Consider the following 22,726-nt stretch of genomic DNA (forward strand, 5'->3'; position numbering starts at 1 on the left):
CTGGATGGACTATAGATATAAATCGAGCTAAAACTACAATGAGTTACTCACATATCTATCATCTGGACCAACTATAGATATAAATTGAGCTAAAACTACAATGAGTTACTCACATATTTATCGTCGGAGTGGACTATACAGGTAGATATAAATCGATCTAAAACTACAATGAGTTACTCACATATCTATCATCTGGACCGACTATAGATATAAATCGAGCTAAAACTACAATGAGTTGCTCACATATTTATCATCGGGACGGACTATAGATATAAATCGAGCTAAAACTACAATGAGTTACTCCCATATTTATCATCTGGACCAACTATAGATATAAATCGAGCTAAAACTACAATGAGTTACTCACATATTTATCGTCGGAGTGGACTATACAGGTAGATATAAATCGATCTAAAACTACAATGAGTTACTCACATATTTATCATCTGGATGGACTATAGATATAAATCGAGCTAAAACTACAATGAGTTACTCACATATTTATCATCGGGACAGACTATAGATATAAATCGAGCTAAAACTACAATGAGTTACTCACATATTTATCATCGGGACGGACTATAGATATAAATCGAGCTAAAACTACAATGAGTTACTCACATATTTATCATCGGGACGGACTATAGATATAAATAGAGCTAAAACTACAATGAGTTGCTCACATATTTATCGTCAGGATGGACTATAGATATAAATCGAGCTAAAACTACAATGAGTTACTCACATATTTATCATCAGGACTATAGATATAAATCGAGCTAAAACTACAATGAGTTACTCACATATTTATTATCAGTACGGACGACAGATATAAATCAAGCTAAAACTACAGTGTTTTACTCACATATTTATCATCAGGACTATAGATATAAATCTAGCTAAAACTACAATGAGTTACTCACATATTTATCATCTGGACGGACTATAGATATAAATCTAGCTAAAACTACAATGAGTTACTCACATATTTATCATCTGGACGGACTATAGATATAAATCGAGCTAAAACTACAATGTGTTACTGACATATTTATCGTCGGAGCGGACTATAGATATAAATTGAGCTAAAACTACAATAAGTTACTCACATATTTATCGTTGGGACAGACTATAGATATAAATTGAGCTAAAACTACAATAAGTTACTCACATATTTATCGTTGGGACAGACTATAGATATAAATTGAGCTAAAACTACAATGAGTTACTCACATATTTATCGTTGGGACAGACTATAGATATAAATCGAGCTAAAACTACAATAAGTTACTCACATATTTATCGTTGGGACAGACTATAGATATAAATCGAGCTAAAACTACAATGTGTTACTCACATATTTATCGTCGGAGCGGACTATAGATATAAATTGAGCTAAAACTACAATAAGTTACTCACATATTTATGGTCGGGATGGACTATAGATATAAATTGAGCTAAAACTACAATAATTTACTCACATAATTATCATCGGGAATGAGTTACTCACATATTTATCGTCGGAGCCTCCAGTGAGGTAGCTGATGACGAGAGCAATGGCGGCCGTGAGGGTGGTGAGGAAAAAGGAGAAGTAGAAGTAGTGAAAGCGTCTGATGATCGCCGGTAGAGCGGTCTCCTTGCCGCAGTACGTGTCGTTCTGGTAGACAAACACGAGGATCAGTCGCACCAGGCCAACCACGAAACCCACAATCAGGGCCCAGAATGCACCCTGTCAATTAAGAAACAATAGCATTTGGAATTACCGTGTTTCCTCCAATAAGCACCGGGGCTCAAATAAGCACCGGCCTCAAATAAGTGCCGGGTCTGTAACTCTTTGCTACAAAATAAACACTGGGTCTCTAATAAGTGCCAGGCTTCCAATAAACACAGGGTAAAACGGCCAAAAACTGATTACTCCCAGGCATAATTTAGGCATTTTTTACGTGGACAAATAATATTAATTTGTTCATTGTTTTGTTAAAGTTTAAAGGTTTTTTACAGTTTGAAATTAAAGTTTAAAAATAAATAAAATTGTTAGTTTGTAGTTTTTAGCTTTAATTTCTAAAATTTGTTTGAAAAAATAAAGGCCGAGTCTCCAATAAGGCCGGTATCTGCGACCATTTTAAAATGAATAAGCTCCCTGGTGCTTATTAGAGGAAATATGGTACCTGTTTTCTTTCACTGTAAAAGATATTAACAGCAGAGACAGGTTTTATGTATTTCCTTACAGTATTTTTATCCAATAGATTTACAATTACTTTTATATGGTCAAAACACATCACACAATGTTAATAATAAAGAAATATTTACTCATGTTTAAATATATATATCAAACAAACTCATCATTTTGCTTAATAAAGTATAATTTAAATTCCTACATGGATTATTTTAAAGTGTGATAATGACGGTTGCACTATTTCATAGTTATTTTAACTTTTGATATACTTGACTGAATGTTTATAATAAATTAATATTAATTTATCCATCATACCTTTTCATTAAAAACAATTTAGGCACAAAATTTGCCAGGAGGAAACATAGTTATTTTAAGTTTTGATGTACTTAACTAAATGTTATATAATAAATTAATATTAATTTATCCAGCACACCTTTTCATTAACAAAAGGCAAAAAACTGTGCTATTTCTTAATTATTTTAAGTTTTGACAGAATGTTTATAATAAATTAATATTAATTTATTCATCGTACCTTTTCATTAACAAAAGGCACAAAAATTGCCAGGAGGAAACATAGTTATTTTAAGTTTTGACATACTTGACTAAATGTTATAAAATAAATTACGGTAATATTAATTTATCCATCATACCTTTTCATTAACAAAAGGCACAAAAACTGCCAGAATGAAAACCGCAGCGAATGGCGGCGCCAGGTAATTTGTAATCTCGTTAATATAAACAAACACTTGGCCTCCCTGCGTCTCCTTGATGACAGGAACCCAGGCAATGGAGAGACCGACCATCACAAGAATGAACAACCTGGAGAGCAAAAAAAAAAGCAATTTATCATATTTTGTTACTCTTGAGAATTAGGGGTGGGACATAGCCCAGTGGTAGAGCACTCGCCTGAAGCTGGCAGGCCTCAGTGTCTTGAAAAAACAGATGTCTTCCTTGATTAGAAAAAAAACGGCGTCGTGGTTAGGCCACCGGTCTAAAGGCTGGTAGGTACTGGGTTCGGATCCCAGTCGAGGCATGGGATTTTTAATCCAGATACCGACACCAAACCCTGAGTGAGTGCTCCGCAAGGCTCAATGGGTAGGTGTAAATCACTTTCACCGAACAGTGATCCATAACTAGTTCAACAAAGGCCATGGTTTGTGCTATCCTGCCTGTGGGAAGCGCAAATAAAAGATCCCTTGCTGCTAATCGGAAAGAGTAGGCTATGTAGTGGCGACAGCGGGTTTCCTCTCAAAATCTGTGTGGTCCTTAACCATATGTCTGACGCCATATAACCGTAAATAAAATGTGTTGAGTGCGTCGTTAAATAAAACATTTCTTTCCGATTAGAAAAAAAGAAATGTTTTATTTAACGATGCACTCAACACATTTTATTTACAGTTATATGGCGTCAGACATATGGTTAAGGACCACACAGATATTGAGAGAGGAAACCTGCTGTGGCCACTTCATGGGCTACTCTTTTCGATTAGCAGCTAGAGATCTTTTATATGCACCATCCCTCAGACAGGGTAGTACATACCACAGCCTTTGATATATCAGTTGAGGTGCACTGGATGGAGAGAGAAATAGCCCAATGGGACCACCGATGGGGATTGATCCCACACTGACCACACATCGAGCAAGTGCTGTACCACTGGGCTACGTCCCGCCCCAGTCTGGAATAGAAGCCTGCCGTCTATAAAGGTCAGTCTCTGTTGTTGTAGCTTTGAAAAAAACTTAATAACCATGTTATACTCGTCATTTACTTTGCATAAGGTTAAAATCTTACAACCACATGGCCAGAAAAGGAAAGGAGAAAGGTTGAGATGACAGTGTGGAAAAAAAGTTAACGTTTGTTTTTGTTTAATGACACCACTAGAGCACATTGATTTATTCATCATAGGCTATAGGATGTCAAACATTTGGTATTTCTGACTTAGTCTTATAAAGGAAATCCGGTACATTTTCCCATTAGTAGCAAGGGATCTTTTATATGCATGGACAGGATAGCACATACCACAGCCTTTGCACTGGCTACAATGAACAATGGACTCACCTACGAGCACTGATCCTAGATAGCCGCTGATTACTAAATCAATGAGCTCTAGTGGTGTCATTAAACAAAACAAAACTGTAACCTCAATTATCAACTTTTTCATGAACGTTAGCATTGCTTCTTATGGCTGAACTCAGAATCTGATGTCTGCACTCAGAATCTGATGTCTGCACTCAGAATCTGATGTCTGAACTCAGAATCTGATGTCTGCACTCAGAATCTGATGGCTGAACTCAGAATCTTATGGCTGAACTCAGAATCTGATGTCTGCATACAGAATCTGATGTCTGAACTCAGAATCTTATGGCTGAATTCAGAATCTGATGTCTGCACACAGAATCTGATGTCTGAACTCAGAATCTGATGTCTTAACTTAGAATCTGATGTGTGTTGTTAAATAGAGAATAACGAAAAAATGGGGACATTTCTCATTTTGCCTGAACAGGATAAAACCAATATCCTACGTCATCAACTAGTTATTATCTTTATCATGCAGACCATAAAAATTAAGCGAAAAAGCTATGATTTCTTTTTATTTCAGCTATACTGTACGATGACCTAGAGGTCAAATGAGCGATTTAGTAATGTAGTTATCTGTATGCGTGTGAGGTCACACGACTGACGTCAAAAGTCATATCCTGCTACTGTATGTTTACGAGCGTAAACTGCTTTATCTGTCATCATAATCTGTGAGTAGAAATAGTGGTTGCAGGATAAACATTCGTTCATTCATGCATTCTTTCATTCATGCATTCTTTCTTTCATGCATTCTTTCTTTCATGCATTCTTTCTTTCATGCATTCTTTCATCATTCACTCACTCACTCACTCACTCCTTCCTTCCTTCCTTCCTTCTTTCAGAATCTGATGCAGTTTATACCTTCCGACGACCATGAGTTCGGTGACCTTGGCGTGTTTGCGGAAACGTTTCCAGATGTCGATGGTGAACAAGGTGCTGGCGCTGTTCCAGATGGAGTCAAGGTCACTCATCAGAGCGGCAATCATCACGGCCATCATCAACCCACGTGCACCTGGTCAAGGGAGATAACTCTTATATTTCATGTTCATCCATGAATGAATGAATGAATGTTTAACGACACCCCAGCACAAAAACACAAATCGGCCATTGGGCGTCACAAATGGTAAATAGAAGAGCAAATGCTACATGGCTGAATTTGTATTATACTAAAATGATTTTCAGTATCGATAGTCTTACAAATTGGTGTGTCATTAGAGTGTACAGGTGTGGATGTATGCATGCATATTCTTCCAATCAAATGTGTTGTGTGTGTGTATTGTGCCTGTGGTGTGTGTGTTTTGTGTCTGTGTTTTGTGTGTGTGTGTGTGTGTTTTGTGTGTGTGCGTTGTGTGTGCGTCGTGTGTGTGTACGTCGTGTGTGTGTGTGTGTGTGTGTGCATGTGCGTGCGTGCGTGCATGCATGTTCATTATAGTGTGTGCAGGTATGGTTGTGTGAGTGCACATTTGTTGTTTTTATTCAAGCATTGTAGCTCTTTAGCACATAACTGTTAGTACAGTTAACTTAATTGTGCATCACTATTCTTAGTTTTACAATCTATGGATAGTATAGGTTTGATGTCTAGATCATCACTATAAAGCAGCCAATCAGATACAAATCTCATACCCTCCACCCGTTTCTGACCCTAGTCGGGCTGCTGTTGCATTCTTGCATTTGCCAGTGCAGGCGGTCCCTTCTCCCACCTATCCCAACCCTTTCCTGTCCTGGATGGAGGAGCCGGCCAAAGCTCCCACCTGTGCCCACGACAGGCATGCGCTAAGACAGCTTGCTCTGAATGTGCATGTTAATCCCTGTACAATACCATACTATACAAATCTCGTACAGTATTTCCTCAAAGGTACAATGTTAGACATCAGATATACGTGTGTACGTGTAGGGATGGGATGTACCTCAGTCTGAGGTGCCTGGTTTAGATAATAAAAACTCCTTGTTTATGGGTTTTCCTGTTCCAACCAGTGCTCCATGACTGGTATATAAAAGGCTGTGGAAAGGAAAGTTCAACTAAAAAAAACCTTGCTGCTAATGGTAGTACTAAGCCAAATAACTTCCAGACGGGTCAAAGTTTTAGGTGCACCAAACTTTTGATAAAGAAGTGAACACCACAAGTCCTGTGATTGGTGGTAAATGTGAGTGTGTTGGTTGTAAAAAAAAATAGTTTCATCTGGGCAAAAAATGTATGCAATTTTATTTTATCTAGTATCACTGTGTCAAGTAGCCTTGTCCTTGAAACATGTATGGGAAACCTGTAAAAAAAAAAGATAGATAGTCATAGACGCTCTGGAGACTGCATGTCAGAATTACCAAATATTTAACATCCAATTAATGGCCGATGATTAATTAGTCAATGTGCTCTAGTGGTGTTGTTAAACAAAACAAAGATTATGTATGCAGAATTAAAGCAGATATTATCTTTGCTCCACAACTCTGAAAAGTGGAGGGGTACTTGACTTTGAAACCCCCCTCCCAAGTTACTGCATCACTGTATATTTCTTTATTGATCTATGATGGGGCAGGATGTAGCCCAGTGGTAGAGCGTTCGCTTGATGCACAGTCGGACTAGGATCAATCCCCATCGGTGGACCCATTGGGCTATTTCTCATTCCAGCCAGTGTTCCACAACTGGTGTAACAAAGGTTGTGGTATGTACTATCCTGTCTGTGGGATGGTGCATATAAAAGATCCCTTGCTGCTAATCGAAAAGAGTAGCCCATGAAATGGCGACAGCGGGTTTCCTCTCTCTGTATCTGTGTGGTCCTTAACCATATATCTGAAGCACTATAACCATAAATAAAATGTGTTGAGTGCATCGTTAAATAAAACATTTCCTTCCTTCCTTTTGATCTTTACACCAAGTTTTAATTTAAATCTTTAATTTTTACATTCATGTTGATCATCACTTCAGTTTTGCAGTTACCATAGTTTGACTCCCAATAGCCGGTATATATCTTTTTTCTGCTGGGATGTGTTAAACATTCATTCATTGGATATTTCTCACTCCAGCCAGTGCACCATGGCTGGTACATCAAAGGTTGTGGTATATGCTATCCTGTCTATGGGATGGTGCATATAAAAGATCCCTTGTTGCTAATCGAAAAGATTAGCCCATGAAGTGGTGACAGCGGGTTTCCTCTCTCTATATATCTGTGTGGTCCTTAACCATATGTCTGACACCATATAACTGTAACTAAAATGTGTTAAGTGCATCGTTAAATAAAACATTTCCTTCATTGGATATTTGAAATTATTATCACTCAAGATAATAGTATATTATCAAAAGATCGTACCAAGATGCTGAAAACAAAACTCTTGAAGATAGTGATGGGACAAACATATTGATCAAGAAGTAAGGTCAAGTGCTTGTTATTTCGTTCACGACAACTTAATATTTAACACACAATATGTTGTGTCTCTGTGACCTATTTGGACAAGGTAGGATAACGTCAAACATAACGATGTGACATTCGATGGTAGTACATTTAATAATTGTTTATTTTGGCAGATTAGGATGACCGATTAAAGCAACATCTTGCCCCCAATGTATAATAAAGGTTAATATATTCTGTGCTATAAAAGCCATTCAGTTTGCATACTACACATAAACTGCTTCGACATACGCATTTGTTTGAGGGGGGATGGGGGAGATTTGCGTTTGGGGGCATAACTCTGAAAAAAAGGACCTTTGTGAGTGTTGATATTGTAAACGGTCACCTTTTCAAAAGGTGGCCCTCAGGGATCTTTGGAATGTTTGTGTGTTCATCCAATACCCCCACCCCAGTCATGATTGTGCAGGAAATTTAGACCCCCAAAACCCTCCGCCTGCACATGCTCCCACATCCCTAACTCTCACCCCTGAGTATGGATCTGTTGGGAGTCAAATCCTTATATAAACGATTTAATCAATGCTCTTGGCAGTAACGTACACATGTATGCCTGGTAAATAGTAAAATAAAAACAGTTTGTAACACATTTAAAACTGTTTATTTCATGGTAACAATATTGAGTCTTACCATCAGGCATGATACCCAGGACGAGACGAGGGTAAGCGATGCTGCTACAGCCAGCTCTACTCTGACACACCTGGTAACACCACTCTGGGTTTGTGCAAGCCACTTCATCTGTGAACACAAACAAAAAACAAAACTGTAATATATCAATTCCTTCTAGAAAGGAGGGAGGGAGGGAGGGAGGGAGGGAGGGAGGGAGGGAGGGAGGGATGTGTGGATGGATGTATGGATGGATGGATGGATGGTTAGATGGATGTATAGATGGATGGATGTGTGGGTGGATGGATGGATGGATGGATAAATGGATGGATGATTAGATGGATGTATAGATGGATGTGTTGATGGATGGATGGATGGATGGATGGATGGATGTGTGGATGGATGAATGTGTGGATGGTTGGATGGATGGATGGATGTGTAAATGGATGGATGAGTGGATGGATGGATGGATGGATAGATGGATAAATGGATGGATGGACAAATAGATGATTGGATGAATGGATGGATGGATGGATGGATGGATGGATGGATGGATGGATGGATGGATGGATGGATGGATGGATGGATGGATGGATGGATGAATGGACGGATGGATGGATGGACGGATGGATGGATGGATGGACAAATGGATGATTAGATGGATGGATGGATGGATGGACGGATTGATGGACGGACAGACAGATGGATGGATTTTCAATGACCAGGTGTAGGGTTGGATGGATGGATGTTTAACGATGGATGGATGGATGGATGGATGGATGGATGGATGGATGGATGGATGGATGGATCGATAGATGGATGGATGGATGGATGGACGGATGGATGGTTGGATGGACAGATGGATGGATGGATAGATGGGTTTTCAATGACCAGGTGTAGGGATGGATGGATGGATGTTTAACAGATGTTCAAACACAAAAGGAAATTGGGTGTAAAATAAAGGTATATTATGAATGAATATTAAAAAATAAAAATTAATTTAATTTAATTTTTTAATATGTATTTAATAAATTGTTTTTAACATGCAATGAGATGAACATATAAAGATGCAGCTACAGTGAAACCTCTCCAAACCGGACCCTCTGTAAACCAAATTTGTTTTTAAACCAGACATTTTTCACGGCCCCTTTTTAAATATCAGTACATAATCAGAACCTCACAAAACCAGATACCTCTTAACTCTGGACATTTTACTTGATCTCTAGGGTGTCCAAATTTTATTGATCTATGATTTATAGTTTCTGAGAAATGGATCTAAAGGCAAACAAATTAACATTAGAGTTATACACAAAAATTTACTCCCCATCGTCCACCCCACCCCCAATTATGAAAGAACTTTAACCTGGATAGAGAATTCTGCTAATCATTCCTGGCATCACCATGATGAACATGGGCAGAATCTTGAGGAATCCGGCCATCACCACGGCACCCTGGGCGTGGGAAATGCTCTTCGCCGCCAGCGCTCTCTGGACAATCACCTGTGGAGGAAGATAAAGTTAAAAGTTAAAAGTTTTGTTTTGTTTAACGACACCACTAGAGCACATTGATTTATTAATCATCGGCTACTGGATGTCAAGCATTTGGTAATATTGATGTATGCCTTCCTGAAAAATTAATGCTATTAATAACATTGTCAAAGCCATACAAACATATAGGGATAGGTTAATATAGCATTGTATGGCTTTAAAGGTTAACTTTAAAATAAAGTAAAGTTAAAACCAGCCAAATGTTTGGTTTTTTGCCAAGTTGTAGTCAGTTATCAGGAGTTTTTATTTAAGTTTTCATTGCCAATAAAGGTTATTTTGATTTCATAAAATTAATGAAAATCCTACATTAAAAATGTTTTTGGGAATACAAAAGTAAACAGTAAAATAGATTCAAACAATATACCTCATAGTTCACAATTTTATTATATGAATGGATGGATGGACAGACAGATGGACAGATGGATAGGTGGATGGACGGATGAACAAATGGTTGGATGGATGGTTGGATGGTTGGATGGATGGATGGATGGATGACAGATGGATGACAGACGGATGACAGATGGATGGATGGATGACGGAAGGATGAATAAACGGACACATGGAAGGATGGATGGATGGATGCGTGATGCATGGATGGATGGATGATAGTTGGATGGATGGATGGATGGAAGATGGATGGATGGATGGATGGATGGATGGATGGATGGATGGATGGATGGATGGATGGATGGATGGATGGAATGGATGGATGATGGATAGAGGAATGGTTGGAGAGATGGTTGGAAGGAAGGAAGGAAGGATGGTTGGATGGATGGATGGATGGATGGATGGATGGATGGAAGGAAGGAAGGAAGGATGGATGGATGGACTGATGGATGATGGATGGACTGTTGGATGGACAGATCACATATCCATTGTTTTTTAAATAATTTTGGTCTGAAAGATGAAAAGTAGGTCCCAGACTGGCAGAAAATGGTATTTCTCCACCCCTGGCATAAAGTTATGTTCAGCAATAATACCTCAACTGTACAATATGCCATCCCATGCTTATAAATGTTTAAAGTCCATCTCAAGACTTCAGTAAAGTCTCCAGACTTTATATGTACCGATAGGAAGAAATAAGGGAACACGTGGTACCGTAATTTCACATGTATAGCTTGTGGGCTATACGTTTTAAAATATTGAAATCTACCCCCTGCTGCTTATCTGCTGCTGTGGGTTATATGATTTTTCTTTTTTTACTCAATAACCATTTATTGCCAAATGCGGTGTTGAGACAAAATGAAAAACAAAAGCATGGTTTGTAAAAATTTAATTGAACTGTTTATATTGATGAACACGTAAAGTGCAGAAGATATATAGCAATGTTGTGTTCAGGGCTTTCAGATCATTTTTAACACTCTTCTGTTTGTGTGCCGTTATGCTATCCATAACAAGGAGGTACTGGGCTTTATTTCTAAAATATTGGTAATTAAGCTGACGATGGCTGGTGTTTTCCTCATCGGGTGTTAACCATGTAAGCTAATGCGGGCTATGTGTCGGAGCGGGCTATCTGATCATCTTTTTTACACATTTATTACCTAACGCAGCTTATCTGGTGCAGCGGGCTACATGCGTGATGAAACTACCAGAGTAGTTATATCTGTATCAATCTGATTAAAATTAGCTCTACTGGTCTACCAGTAGATCTAACAGCATTGCATGGACTCCCATGTCCAGGTGACATTTCATCTTAAAATATCAATTTAAATATCAACCAATTACAATTCGCCTTTTATAGCGTTATTCGGGAGCATACAAATTCTAAAAATATCAGGCAAGACTATTTATGCAATAGGCGAACTTGTTGGCCTATTTCAACATTCAAAAACAGGGGGATTGTATACTAGTATAAACAGATTTTATGGCTATACCATCATGGGTAGGTGACTCAATGGGTAGGTGTAAGACCACTACACCCTCTTCTCTCTCACTAACCACTAACAACTAACCCACTGTCCTGGACAGACAGCTCAGATAGCTGAGGTGTGTGCCCAGGACAGCATGCTTGAACCTTAATTGGATATAAGCACAAAAATAAGTTAAACGGAAAGGAAAGGTTTTAGCCAATATTTGCTGTTACTATTTATGTGTTCCCTCGGCAGGGAAGGAGAAGTAACCACTGAACACTCTCAAACTAAGCCCACAGCTATAGCTGATGGGAAAGGGCAGGTGTGTGGGACAGATAGCTACAAGAGACAAGCACCTGTCGCAGTTGAAGAGATGATGACTGGGATGTGGAGGTGGACACCGAAAGAAGTTAAAAGATAGGAGGAGTTGCTAGATTGGGAAGAACTGAGATGGAATTCAAGGAGAGAAAGGGAAGGGAGCAGGGGTGGAGGGGTTAAAAAACAAAATACTTATGTGTTCCCTCATCTCTTTCTATCAGTAGGCAATGATGTTGCTCTTTTTAATTAGGGAAAGACTTTAAAGTTTCATAGGCATTGGGCTTGACTTGGGTTTCAACAAACCTGATCAGCACAGCAGTACCAGATGGAGCCAGGAGTCTGTCCCAAGAAGAACCCCAGCCATGGCATATTATCATCATCAGCATCTCTCCACTACCATTTACCTCCACAAGTCTACACATTATAGTATGTCCTTGTTAATCTGTATACTGACCTGGTCAGCACACCAATACCAAATAGAACCTGGTGTCTGTCCCAGGAGGAACCCCAGCCATGGCATATAGTCATCATCAGCATCTCTCCACTTCCATCTACCTCCACAAGTCTACACACTGTAGTATGTCCTTGTTAATCTGTATATTGACCTGACCAGTACCAGATAGAACCTGACATCTGTCCCAGGAGGAACCCCAGCCATGGCATATAGTCATCATCAGCATCTCTCCACTACCATCTACCTCCACAAGTCTACACACTGTAGTATGTCCTTGTTAATCTGTATATTGACCTGACCAGTACCAGATAGAACCTGACATCTGCCCCAGGAGGAACCCCAGCCATGGCATATAGTCATCATCAGCATCTCTCCACTACCATCTACCTCCACAGGTCTACACACTACAGTATGTCCTTGTCAATCTATATACTGACCTGACCACCACACCAGTACCAAATAGAACCTGGAGTCTGTCCCAGGAGGAAGCCCAGCCATGGCATATAGTCATCATCAGCATCTCACTACTACCATCTACCTCTACAAGCTTACATACTACAATATGTCCTTGTTAATCTATATACTGACCTGACCACCACACCAGTACCAAACAGAACCTGGAGTCTGTCCCAGGAGGAAGCCCAGCCATGGCATATAGTCATCATCAGCATCTCTCTACTACCATCTACCTCTACAAGTCAACGCACTATAATATGTCCTTGTGAATCTGTATACAGACCTGATCAGCACACCAGTACCATATGGAATCTGGAGTCTGTCCTAGAAGGAAGCCCAACCATGGCATATAGTCATTATTAGCATCTCTCAACACTGACAACATTTCCTTCCTTCCTCTCAACACTGACATTATGACAGAGAGAGTATTTACAGGTTCCCTTATTTCTCTCTCTTATCACTGTATACCTACATCATATGCTGCATGGATGGGTAAAGGGAACTCTTTTTAAGTGGCCATATCCAAAAAGAGGTTCAGTCTTAACCTCTGACGCTGCATGGATGGGTGGATGCTTGGGAAGACTGTACTTAAGCTGTCAGTCTTGATGTTAAGTGTTTCCTAAGCACGGGGCCTGACTTGGGTTTCAGCAAACCTGATCGGTACACCAGTACCAGAGGGAACCAGGAGTCTGTCCTAGAAGGAACCCCAGCCATGGCATATAGTCATCATCAGCATCTCTCAACATTCGGAAGGCCTGTTTGTCTGGGTAATGACAAGTCTCATTCACGACAATCGAAGACACATTCTTAGGAACTGCCTGGGGATATTTTTCAAGAAGACCGCTGAAACCTCCGATTTTATAGAACGCTGAAAGAAATTAAAATGTAGAATGATTTTATCTGTTGAAAAATTATGTGGTAGAATGTATACTGACATCCAAAAGAAACTACATGTATACCAAGAAACACTGATTTAATTTCCTTTATAATTTGTAAATAAAATGGTGTATAAATAAAATAGTGTATAAATAAAATGGTGTATAAATATGTTTCTGCTTTTATGGAATGAAGGGGTGGGATGTAGCCCAATGGCATGTTGCGCAGTCAGTCTAGGATCGATCCCCATCGGCGGACCCATTGGGCTATTTCTTGTTCTAGCCAGTGCACCACGACTGGTATATCAAAGGCTCTGGTATGTGCTATCCTGTCTGTGGGATGGTGCATATAAAAGATCCCTTGTTGCTAATGGAAAAATGTAGCATTTTTTTTTTATCTAAGACTATATGTAAAAATTACTAAATGTTTGACACCCTATAGCCGATGATTAATAAATCAATGTGCTCTAGAGGTGTCGTTAAACAAAACAATTTTTTTTTTTGCACCCTTTATGCTTGAGCTTAAGTCTATCGCACATGAGAGCTCCAGCTTAGCAAAACTTTAGTTGAGACTTTTTTTTTGCTCAGCTGATAGTTCTCATGTGCCACCAATTTTGTCTTTAGACTTGCATGGTCGTGATAAAATATCTATCGCGTTTGATATTTTTTTGCCATACGTGGTAAAAATCTCACCATGTGCAGTGTATAAGAGCTATCAGCTGAGCTGATTTTACCAAATGACCAATGGAAACATAAAAATTGCGTCAGAGTGATGTCATTGTGACAGTCGTAAGCAAACCAGCTCAGCACTTAGATCATCGTGTGTCGTGAAATTCTTATAAGCTATCAGCTGATCAAAATGTCTCAAGTAACTTTTTGCTCAGCTGATAACACTCGTCTACAGTAGGCTTTAGGTTCAAACCTCCTTGGTAGGTCCACATGGAGGATGAGTACCCAGCATGCACTAGCTGCAGGTTCCATGTAAATGTATAGTTCATCCCACGGGAACACATTTTCATACTGTGAAATTTACTAAAAGTTATTTATTTCTAAGCTGATTATTTTCTAAATTGCACACAAAATTTATATTTTTTTGTATTTCTAACCCTAACCCTGATATCGAGATAGCTCAACTGACAGCAAGTGTGGAGCACGGCCCTGTCAAGTAATCCCATACCGAAAAGAAAATACTGAATCATCATCATTCATCTCATCATCATCATCATCACCATATACAGTAAAACCTGTCTAAACCGGACTCTGAACAAACAGAGATCTTGTCAAAACCAGCCAAGTTTCATGATCCCAAATTTTCTAAATTATTCTAAAAGACAAACTCTAAACACCGGATCTTGTCTAAATTGGATAAATATATGATCTGGTTTAGACAGGTTTCACTGTACATATAATAATGATGGTTGATGTCAAAAAACAGTTAAAGGCATATTGTCACAGACCACTGACCTATTTAATGGTCTAACAAAGTATTACCTGAACAAAAATAATTTGATTTGTCCATAAATGTACTTTATTCAACCATCTTCATAAGCACTATACTCCATTTATTAATGACATTTTGTAAAAATAATTGAATTATGGCAATGGTCCATAATTCAGAAACTAAAATTGCCAAGAGGCATGACATGGATTTCACTCCATCATGGTTCAGTTACGGTGATGCGATAGCTAGATTTGGTTTTCAACAATTAATGTAATTTTTATTTATTATTCATTTTTAGAGAAATAAGGTCCTTAAATCTGTGACAGTATGCCTTTAAAAGTTTGTTTTGTTTAACAACACCACTAGAGCACATTAATTCATTCATCGTCAGCTATTGGCTGTCAACCATTTGGTAATTTTGACATTAATTGTTAAGCGAGGAAACACGCTACATTTATTTCATTTCAACTTATTTTCGTGCTTATATCCAATTAAGGTTCAAGCACGCTGTCCTGGGCACACACCTTAGCTATCTGGGCTGGCTGTCCAGGACAGTGGGTTAGTTGTTAATTGTTAGTGGTTTGTGAGAGAGAAGAGGGTGTAGTGGCCTTACACCTACCCAATGAGCCCTTAAGAACTCACTCTGGGTTGGAGCCGGTACCGGGCTGCGAACCCTGTACCTACCAGCCTGTAGTCCGATGGCTTAACCACTACACCACCGAGGCCGGTTTCACACACGCTACATTTTTCCATTAGCAGCAAGGGATCTTTATATGCACCATCCCACAGACAGGATAGCACATACCACGGTCTTTGGTATACCAGTAGTGGTGCACTGGCTGGAACAAGAAATATCCCAACAGGCCCACGGATGGGGATCGATCTGTCCAAAACAAAGTCTTTCTCTTTGTGTTGAATGTTTGAAGTGTTCACAATTTTTTTTTAATAATTTAAAAGATTTATAATAAATAAATAAATAAGATTTGATAGATTTTGTCATATCACTTGGTGTCGTTTAAACAACACAAACTAACTTGTTATATCACTTTGTATTTTAAAGTTAAAAAAAAATAATAATCTAAATTACCTGCCACTGTTAAGTAGATGGAGCCACCGACCATAAGCAGTGCCTGTAGGGTGTCTGTGTAGATGACGGCTGTTAACCCTCCTGAAATAAGCAAAATTATACTTTGTCATAAAAAAAATAAAAATAACAATAACAATAACATTACCTGTAATTGTGTGTACAAAAGTGATAAGAACAAAAGATAAGTAAAGAGTTTTGTCATATATAAAATCAAACAACAAGCAATACATGTCCCCTACCAGGCTGAAATTTTAAAAATATTTTCTAAATTCAAGGGCCATAACTCTATGAAAAATGGATAAATCACCATGAAATTTAAACTTGATCTATAACAGTACACGGTAAATCTACATGCAAAATTTCATCTCACTATCTTCAGGCATTGCAAAAGAAAAGACCGGAAAACAAATTGTCATATCTCTTAAGTTCAAGGGCCATAACTATGTCAACAATGGGTAATTCACCACAATTGTCAAATTTCATCAGTACATGATAAAGCTATACACAAAATTTCAGCTCAATATATCACAGCCTTCTGAAAAAAAAACATCTGGAAAACTATACATGTCTGTGGGATAGACTGACGAACTGACAGACAGACAGACAGACAGACAGACAGAAGGACGGAGATGAAACCTATAGTCCCCTCCAGTTGGACCAGTAGGGGACTCATAAAATAACAATTAATTTACCAGTAATTGTGTATACAGCTCATAAGAACACAACATAAATAGAGATTCTACGGTAGTTCAAACTTTGTCACATTAAAAACAAAAAACAAAAAACCCAAACAAACAACAACAACAAAAAAACAACAACACATAACTGTGTGTACAACAATGATACAAACAAAAGAATAGTAGAGATTTCAGTTCACACTTTGTTCACACTTTATTCACACAATAATTAAAAAACCTAAAATTACCTGTAATTGTGAGTATAGCCGTGATGAGAACGAGAAGGAAAATACACAGGTACAGATCCCATTTCATACTCTGCTGAATGAAGAACGCTCCAGTTAAAAGATCACCCTGTTGAATGGGGGAAAAAGAGATACTAAGTTTTTGGGTTTTTTAAAGTTTAAAAAAATATATATTAACCTAACAGTGTCACATACAAAATGTTCCGAACATCTAGTACTCAACAGATAGCACTCCAGGTTAATTAAACAAACAAAAAAGTTTTTTTTAAAATGGTGTAGGAATGTTACACATCTCCCTGTTGAATGGGAGAAAAAAGAGAAACTAAGTTTTTAAAATATATATTAACCTGACAGTGTCACTTATGAAATGTTCCAAACATCTACAGATGGCACTCCAGGTTAATTAAAAAAAAAAATGTTTTTAAAGTTTTAAAAATGGTGTAGGAAAGTTACATATTGTTTTTGAAATTAAATGTCGCCTGACAGAGTATCTCTGAAAAATCCATAATCGCTCTTAGCCAATAAAGGTCGCCATGGACAACTGTGTGACTACTCATTTTCAACCCTGAATTTATTTGTGAAAGACATCTTTGGCCAATTAGACATCCACAACAAGAAGAAGTGTGTTTTGTTTAACGACACCACTAGAGCACATTGATTTATTAGTATCGGCTGTTGGATGTCAAACATTTGGTAAATTTGACATGCAGTCTTAAAGGAAGGAAGGAAATGTTTTATTTAATGACGCACTCAACACATTTTATTTACTGTTATATGGCCTCGGACATATGGTTAAGGATCACACAGGTATTGAGAGAGGAAACCCACTGTTGCCACTTCATGGGCTACTCTTTTTGATTAGCAGCAAGGGATAAATTATATGCACCATCCCACAGACAGGATAGCAGTCGTGGTGAGATATCCACAATCAATTATTGGCCCAGAACCAATCTCACATAGTGTTGTGAACATTTTACCATCACAGAACCAAATACTCACGGAACATTTTGTGAAGATGTAGAGAACCAAAGAGAGGAAGGCGAAGTAAACTCGTATTCGCTGACCTCCAAATCTCTTCGACAGATACTCCGGCATTGTGTACGTCTGTAATAAAAACAATTAGAAGTAAACTCGTATTCGCTGACCTCCAAATCTCTTCGACAGATACTCCAGCATGGTGTACGTCTGTAATAAAAACAATTAGAAGTAAACTCGTATTCGCTGACCTCCAAATCTCTTCGACAGCTACTCCGGCACTGTGTACGTCTGTAATAAAAACAATTAGAACAGGCCACTTAATAAAGTCCCAGGGCTCTGAAACGAGACATGGATGGATGGATGGATGGATGGATGGATGTACTGACCAAAAGACGGATGGACAGACGGATGGGTGGGTGGGTGTTTGTTTGGATGGATGGATGGATGGATGGATGAATGGAATGACGGATGAGTGGATTGATGGATGGGTGGATGGATGAATGGGTGGATGGATGGATGGATGGATGGATGAGTGGATGGATGAGTGGATGGATGGATGGATGGATGGATGGATGGGTGCATGGAGGGATGGGTGGATGGATGAGTGGATTGATGGATGGATGAGTGGATGGATGGATGGATGGATGGATGGATGGATGGATGGATGGATGGATGGATGGATGGATGGATGGATGGATGAATGAGTGCATGGAGGGATGGTTGGATGGATGAGTGGATTGATGGATGGATGAGTGGATTGATTGATGGATGGATTGATGGATGAGTGGATGGATGGATTGATGGATGGATGGTTGGTTGGATGGATGGTTGGAAGGAATGAAGGATGGTTGGAAGGAATGAAGGATGGATGGATGATTGATGGATGAATGATGGATGGTTGGTTGGATGGATGGATGGATGGATGGATGATTGATGGATGAATGATGGTTGGTTGGATGGATGGTTAGAAGGAATGAAAAATGGTTGGATGGATGGACAGAAGGATCGAAGGACATGTGGACGTGTTTGTACATGTATATTGCCACGAATGGAGGGAGGGATGAGTGGACAATGTAATGGATAGATATGTGGTTGTAAAGATGAAAAGACAAAGGAAAGGTGGAAGGGGAATGTAGAGTTAAACTTTGTTTTGTTTAACAACACCATTGGAGCACACTCATTAATTAATCATCGGTTATTGGATGTCAAACATTTGGTAATTTTTACTCATAGTCATAAGAGGAAACCCGCTACATTTCTCCTAATGCAGCAGATCTTTTATATGCACTTTCCCACAGACAGGAAAGCACATACCACGGCCTTTATCTAGTTGTGGTGGGGAATGTAGAGAAGATGGGTAGGTGAGTTAATAGATGGATGGGATAAATAATATTAAAATCATGAAACTCACCCCACAAGCTATGTAGACTGGTATGAAGACCCATCCTAGAAGTTGTAGGAACAAGAGAGCCTGAAAAACAGAATATAATGAACAACAAAAATAACACGAATATTAATTTAATTTTCTCTAATTTCTTAGCCCAGGCTAGCAATTTACCTTGGTAATGTTAGACAAATAGAGGATATTTCATGTTTTTTGTCAAATATGATTTATATCTCATCTCGTGAAGTTTGCAATCATATCTCATGAGTCGCACTTGCACGATGAGTGTGACATGATTGCAAACTTCATGAGACTGGATATAAATCATATTTGACAAAAAACATGAAATTTTTCTATTTATTATATAACTTTTGGCCATTTATCTTTATTTTTAAAATGCCAACAGCAAAATAGTTCCCGCTTTCTTACAGTGAAGGTAACACTTTCTACAGTGACGATAACACATTTTAGAGTGAAATATTGAAATTTTAACTTTAAAATGTATTATCGTCACTGAGTGACTGATAACATGTTTATTTCACTGATATTTGAAGATATTTCACTCAATGTTATGTAATAATGATAAATAAAGGATGGAAGGAAGGAATGCTTTATTTAATGCCACACACAACACCTTTTTAATTACGATTATATGGCATCCGATATATGATTAAAGACCACACAGATAATGAGATAATTCCAATTAATTATGTCAAATACTTTATGCCATTGGACATTATGTTATTATGTTTTATATATGATTATGAATATTGATTATTGTCTGATGTCCATCTTGTTTAGGAGAGCACTTAGATAGGGTCTGCCTGTTGTGCAATCCTTTTGACTTTTTTATCATCAATAAAATATCTCAAAAGAAAAACAGATAATGAGAGATGAAACCTGCTTCTATCATGCAATGTGCTACACTTTCTGATTAGCAGCAAGGAATTGTTTTTATATGCACCATCCCACAGACTAGACAGCACATACCATGGCCTTTGATATTCCAGTCGTGGTGCATAGGTTAAGAAAGGCAAAAAAAATAATCAGAGAATGCATCCACTGAGCTGGTTCAATCCTACAATGCAAGAACCTCAGGCAAGCATTCTACCAACTGAGCCAGATCCTGCCCCCTTACAGACTCCCAGAAAACGTACGTTTATTTCCCAGGCTCCCACACTGATGCCGGAGGCAGCCCCAGATCCAGCTAGACCAATGAAATGCTCCGTTCCAATGTTGCTGACAAACAGAGAGGCTCCAATCTGTGAATAAAAACAATATGACCTTCAGTGGGATCTTGTTACTGTTATATTCCAATATTAGTGAAAATCAAGTGAATCTCTTAAAGAAAGAAAGAAATAAAGAAATGTTTTATTTAACGATGCACTCAACACATTTTATTTACGGTTATATGGCGTCAGACATATGGTTAAGGACCACACAGATTTTGAGAGGAAACCCGCTGTCGCCACTTCATGGGCTACTCTTTCCAATTAGCAGCAAGGCATCTTTTATTTGCGCTTCCCACTGGCAGGATAGCACAAACCATGGCCTTTGTTGAACCAGTTATGGATCACTGGTCGGTGCAAGTGGTTTACACCTACCCATTGAGCCTTGCGGAGCACTCACTCAGGATTTGGAGTGGGTATCTGGATTAAAAATCCCACGCCTCGACTGGGATCCGAACCCAGTACCTACCAGCCTGTAGACCGATGGCCTAACCATGACGCCACTGAGGCCAGTCATCTCTTAAAGAGACAGACCCTAGTTTTTAAACACTGGTATATTTTTTACTATTAGAGCCAATTTAAATTAGACATTTCTTAGATTTTATTGTTTAGATTATCAGTTATTCACTATTAATGCTGGTTTCAATAATTGAAATCATACCCTAATTTTTATAAAATTATATGTCATATGTTTAACTATTAGAGCCTTTTTTAATAATTGAAATCAAACATTACTGAGATTTTATTGTTTAGATAATCCATTTCCGAACATCCTAAATGTTTCTGGTCATCCTGGTGTTTCTAATACCACAAAAAGCTTTTCTTATGTTCCTATTTTTTAAAACTTGCATACCTTTGAGAAGTAATGGTTATGGAGGCACGCTTTAATCTATTTTAAGGGTATTTCCCCGTTTCAATGTTACAGTGCCTTATTTCACACTACTGTAACTTATCCTGATGTGTTACAGGTTTGTAGATTAACTTAACTTTGTGTTAATTTTCATGGGTTGAAACTAATGACTACGTTTTTACAGAAACACATATTTAACAACTTTTTATGCTCATACTGGACTTGAACAATCTTAGTGCCTACCCTGTAAAATAGTCTTACTGGGCGACTAAGTTTATAAATAGCATCTTGGGGTAATAAATAGGATATTAAACTCTGTGCTATCTCATATCAAAATTATATCCCTAGTGAATGAATTTTCATTAAACAAAGACAAATGAAAATACATTTAATTTCACTTAGAACTTTAAATTTAACCTTAAATGGAAGCTCATTTAGTATACAAATAATTATTTCTAGATTTATGAAAGATAACATCAGAGAAGTATATATTCATTCTCAGCCCTCGAAATTCGAATAATCTTGCGATGGCAATTTAATACACATAATTACAAAGTCAATATCTGATATTGATATACATGCTTTTGCAGATAAATTTGGCAACAGCTTTTCGCAGTAGCAACAGGCTCGTGTACAAGGGCAGTGTTTCTTTTTTCTCAATATATTTTTCAGGGAAGCATGACTCGACCCCCCCCCCCCATAAACTTCTATCGTTACAGTCTGGACCCCCTTGCTAAAAGTCCTGAGCACTGCTGCTTGTCATCAAGAATTTCAAGGGCTGCATTCTCATTGCCAAAACAAAAGATTTACAGTTTATGAAAATTATATTACTGTCACTTACAGGTAGAAACCACATGGATCGCCCGGCGAGGAAATATCCACTCACTGTCCCTCGGTTAGCTCGGTACATCGCCTGGAAAATAAAATAACATAAAATAGGAATTCTACAGAATTGTAATGTCTGGACAACCATAAACTTGTTTGGTGTCGCTCTTAGATTAATACATAGAAGTGCATCACAAACGTATGGGTTTTTTATTTTTATTTTTATTTATTTAATATAGTAAAAAAAAAAAAAATGAAT

General features: G+C 38.2%; 1 protein-coding gene across 3 annotated transcripts in view; it reads right to left on the reverse strand.

The window, feature by feature from the left end:
• The window catches only part of LOC121390770 (sodium/myo-inositol cotransporter-like), a 35,418-nt gene that overhangs the window by 5,369 nt on the left and 7,323 nt on the right, over positions 1–22,726 (reverse strand). For all 3 annotated transcript variants that reach the window (XM_041522686.1, XM_041522687.1, XM_041522685.1), the window contains 12 exons: positions 22,484–22,555; positions 20,721–20,825; positions 19,591–19,650; positions 18,201–18,305; positions 17,205–17,310; positions 16,280–16,360; positions 13,530–13,744; positions 9,615–9,750; positions 8,276–8,383; positions 5,112–5,262; positions 2,827–2,995; positions 1,511–1,729 (listed from right to left, as the gene is read on the reverse strand). In XM_041522686.1, the coding sequence (XP_041378620.1) occupies positions 1,511–1,729; positions 2,827–2,995; positions 5,112–5,262; positions 8,276–8,383; positions 9,615–9,750; positions 13,530–13,744; positions 16,280–16,360; positions 17,205–17,310; positions 18,201–18,305; positions 19,591–19,650; positions 20,721–20,825; positions 22,484–22,555 (1,527 nt within the window). The remainder of the gene's footprint in view (positions 1–1,510; positions 1,730–2,826; positions 2,996–5,111; positions 5,263–8,275; positions 8,384–9,614; positions 9,751–13,529; positions 13,745–16,279; positions 16,361–17,204; positions 17,311–18,200; positions 18,306–19,590; positions 19,651–20,720; positions 20,826–22,483; positions 22,556–22,726) is intronic.

The sequence above is a fragment of the Gigantopelta aegis genome, chromosome 15 (genome assembly GCF_016097555.1).
Source record: "Gigantopelta aegis isolate Gae_Host chromosome 15, Gae_host_genome, whole genome shotgun sequence".
Classification (NCBI taxonomy): Eukaryota; Metazoa; Mollusca; class Gastropoda; order Neomphalida; family Peltospiridae; genus Gigantopelta; species Gigantopelta aegis.